Source organism: Lygodium microphyllum, chromosome 20 (assembly GCF_053477565.2).
Source record: "Lygodium microphyllum isolate KBCC chromosome 20, Lygodium_microphyllum_v1.1.10, whole genome shotgun sequence".
In the NCBI taxonomy this organism is placed as follows: Eukaryota; Viridiplantae; Streptophyta; class Polypodiopsida; order Schizaeales; family Lygodiaceae; genus Lygodium; species Lygodium microphyllum.
This window is the reverse complement of record NC_141154.1, coordinates 98,044,050-98,047,904: the sequence shown is the minus strand read 5'-3', so window position 1 is coordinate 98,047,904 and position 3,855 is coordinate 98,044,050. Positions and strand designations below refer to the sequence as shown.

General features: G+C 40.7%; 1 protein-coding gene across 1 annotated transcript in view; it reads left to right on the top strand.

Moving 5' to 3' along the window:
- LOC148019157 (caffeoylshikimate esterase-like) overlaps nucleotides 1-3,101 on the top strand; it is a 4,046-nt gene extending 945 nt beyond the window's left edge. The window contains exons 2-8 of the mRNA XM_087660681.1: nucleotides 50-143; nucleotides 234-266; nucleotides 379-525; nucleotides 1,007-1,137; nucleotides 1,234-1,371; nucleotides 1,740-1,838; nucleotides 2,329-3,101. Of these exons, the coding sequence (XP_087516807.1) occupies nucleotides 50-143; nucleotides 234-266; nucleotides 379-525; nucleotides 1,007-1,137; nucleotides 1,234-1,371; nucleotides 1,740-1,838; nucleotides 2,329-2,625 (939 nt within the window). The 3' untranslated portion in view covers nucleotides 2,626-3,101. The remainder of the gene's footprint in view (nucleotides 1-49; nucleotides 144-233; nucleotides 267-378; nucleotides 526-1,006; nucleotides 1,138-1,233; nucleotides 1,372-1,739; nucleotides 1,839-2,328) is intronic.
- The last annotated feature ends 754 nt before the right edge of the window (nucleotides 3,102-3,855 follow it).

The window sequence follows — 3,855 nt, the reverse complement described above, 5'->3', positions numbered from 1 at the left end:
GGCATTTATCCACTGCCTAATCCCATTCTCTCAATCTCTTCTATGGAAGGAGTTTATCCTCAACTCACGTGGATTCAAGCTCTTCACGTGCCGATGGTTGCCTGCAGATTGCGAAACCAAAGCTCTTATTTTTCTCTGCCATGGTAATATTATCCGGACTGCAAAATCATCGGTCACTTTGCCTTCGAATATGTGTTTTTCATGTTCTTCATAGACTGTGGTTGTATCTGCAGGTTACGGTATGGAATGCAGCATTTTCATGAGAGGTACTATATCCAAAGGCCTGAACACCCACTTGCACTAAAATCAAGGTTTGCTTAGTCCGAATTTTCTACCAATTAATCTTTAACTGATTTTAGACATGATTTTGGAATATAGGAACTGGCACCAGGCTAGCAGAGGCTGGCTATGCAGTCTTTGGAATTGATTATGAAGGCCATGGTAGATCAGAAGGAAGGAGGTGCTACATTCGGAGCTTCCATGATCTGGTCAATGATTGTGTTTCATTTTTCAGAACAGTAAGAGGTCTGTAATTCCAGCCAAATTTGATATGGATCGCACTGACGTGGGACATCCATAACAGTAAAACTTTGTCAAAGCTTGTTTTGTTAACAAGCAGAACTCTTAGTAACCCAGCTTAGGCAAAATGTGCTAAACCGTTAGGTGGCCATCTCCTAGCAGGGAGTGAATAGGCATTACAACTTCTGAAGTCTTTGAAACTTAGCACTAAATAAAATGATACTATTGATGTCACTGTGTATCTTTGTTGAACTAGCAGCTTGTATCTTCCAGGTTGTTAGATTCTCAATAGAGTAGAGTTCACTACTATTGGGTGGTGCAAAACATGATTTTAGATGGGCTAATCTGATCAGATAGTGGCTCAAAGCATATTTCTAGATGGATGCAGATTTCTCTGTTGTAAAAACAAATTTTGTGGCTGTGGGTCCATTATGAAGATGAAATTGATTCATCTGTTTCCCTGCATATGTTATTGGATGGGGTGCAGAGTTGGAACAATACAAGGACCTCCCCAGGTTTCTCTATGGGGAGTCAATGGGGGGAGCAGTCGCTTTGCTTGTTCACCGAAAAGAGCCAATGGATTGGAATGGAGCTGTTCTTGTTGCACCAATGTGCAAGGTAATTCTACAAATGTAAAGCTGAGGTCTGGAATTTGACTCAGGTTTATGTGATTGTGCCACTGAATGATGTTCTCTCTCCTCGATGTTTGCATAGATATCCAAAGAGTCGAAAACACATCCGCTGATAGAGAGCATTCTGATCAAAATATGTGCTGCCTTTCCAACATGGAAGATAGTACCCACAAAGGATGTGATAGAGGCAGCCTTCAAGGATCCAAAGAAAAGGCAGGAGGTTTGTATGTCTGGTTGCTTTTGGTGGTGGTTCTTGTTATTACTAAAGTCTCCGTTACAAAGCTTAGTAGGTGTATTTATTCCTGGTCACTGATTTCATTATGTCTTTCTACAATCATGCCTATATTGTGGTCATAAGGATCTGAAATCTGAAAAAGCTAGTTGGTTAGTACATCAATGGTCTCATTATGTCCTTCTAGAATTATGCCTGTACTGCAGTTTGTTGCTGATCATGAGGATCTCATGTCTGAAAAGCAGCTTCGGATCTTCCCTTGCATCTAAAATCTTAGGTTATTATGCAGTGTGTAGGGGCAATGGCAGCTTTCTTTATGTGATCTATTTAAATCTAGGTAAAATCTTGGTTTGCAGATAAGGCAGAATCGTTACATTTATCAGGATAGGCCTCGATTAAAAACAGCTCTGGAGATGCTCAAAGTGAGCATGGACTTGGAACAAAGGCTTGAAGAGGTCTCTCTCTCTCTCTCTCTCTCTCTCTCTCTCTCACACACACACACACACACACACACACACACACACACACACACAAAAACAAAAAAATCAATTTATATGTAACGCATGCACACAGATGGAGAGAGAGTGGGGGGCGGAAGCGGGAGGATGTAGCTATGTGGCTCTGTTTAGCTGTGCATATGGCATGAGCTGATTAATTTAAAACCTCTGAATCCTATTATTAATGTAACCAGCTGGATCTCATAATTCAGATATGGTGTCTCGTGAATGCAAACGTCTGGATCGTTAATAGTCTCTACTGTTGTAATGATCCGTATCTCATAATCCATAGACAAGGTCCCATGTTAAGTAACATCCTATTAGATGTTTTAGCACTGTCTACAACTGGAAGGTGTGACTAATGATTTGAGTAGACCAAATTATTCTTAGGGCACAACATCATGATTGTAGACATGGTTATTGAAGATAAGCAACTCTGTTGTGACAGGTCACATTGCCCTTCTTGGTGCTGCATGGTGAGGCAGATATAGTTACAGATCCTTCTATCAGCAAAGCACTCTTCAGTTCAGCCTTGAGCTTTGATAAGGAGATAAAGTTATACGAGGGGATGTGGCATGGGCTGACTTCAGGGGAGCCAGATGAGAACATCCAGCTTGTGCTTCGGGATATCATAGCATGGCTTGATGACAGAAGCTCCACCTATGTAAGAAGGGACCCCAACAGCCTTTGCATAACTCAAAAAGCATCAACTTGCAGAGATGGAAATAGCTGCGGGAATGAGTAGTTAGTATGTGCGTGTTACCCAGAGTGTTGGCAATTGGGCTGTCTGGTATCGGCAAGAACAGTGATTCAGGGCAGAGAGATCGGATGCAATGCTAAGAGATGCAGAATGAATCAGGAAGCTGGAGCATGCGCCTTGTGTGCTGATTGGGAGAAAGGAACTGCTGTTCTCTTGGGCGTGGAGAGAAACTGTTTCCTTGGCATGGTTATCACCACCTGCCAAAGAAGAAGGGTCATTGCAAGGGAATGGTTGCTTGTAGTGGCTGAAGTTCCCCTCAGCATATGTCCTTTCTTCTTAGTGTACATTTCTATACTGGTAAGGCCAAACTACATTAGTACCTCCTTGTTTATATTATATTGTTAGATATTATGGAGATTGGATACAAATCATTCAAGCAAGTAAAACTAAAGGTAGACACCCAATTTGAACGTGTGAGCATGGATTCTCTCATATATATATATATATATGTAGTTTTTAGACCACAGAGTGCAACAATTTGTATTTCCACAACACTGTCAGCATGTATTCTTTTGTGTGCATCTTGAGAAATAACACAGATCACTCTGCATCTTTAATGAGCATACACAGACAGACAAATATTTCTCTCTCTCTTTTATCAGCATTACGTCGATCAGAACTATATTCATCTTACCATCACCATGCAATCTCGATCACAGCACCATTTCCAAGCCATGATGGCAACGGCTAATTTTCAAGATTATGTAAGCAATCGCTTCACTGATAATGAAGGCGACAATGAAGGATAATGAAAGGGACAATGAAGTGATTGAATGTATGAGGCAACGCTACCACATCGATGGTAAATAATGAAGGGGACCATATGAAGTGATTTGAATATGTGACCTTGGCTTATATCGCCATGTACGTTTTTAGCTATTCACTTAATACGTCTACTCGCATCACAATTCAAACGCTACCTGATGGGGACTCTGATAATATGCTTAACAACTCCTTTAGTGATGAAGTAGAATGTAATGTTCTTGAAGTAGATTGCTTAACATGAGTAAATGGGAAATATCTCCTTGGAAGTTGAAGCTATCTCATGCATTAGATGATGGGAATATATCCTTGAAGCTAAAGCTATCTCAAGGATGGATTGGCACTAGAGATGTGTTATATTAGCCTACATATGTTTTGTGTTTGCTATTGCATTTGATTGTATGCACTACATTAGAGCGTTAATTGATTGCTTCAACAATGCTTGGATTCCTT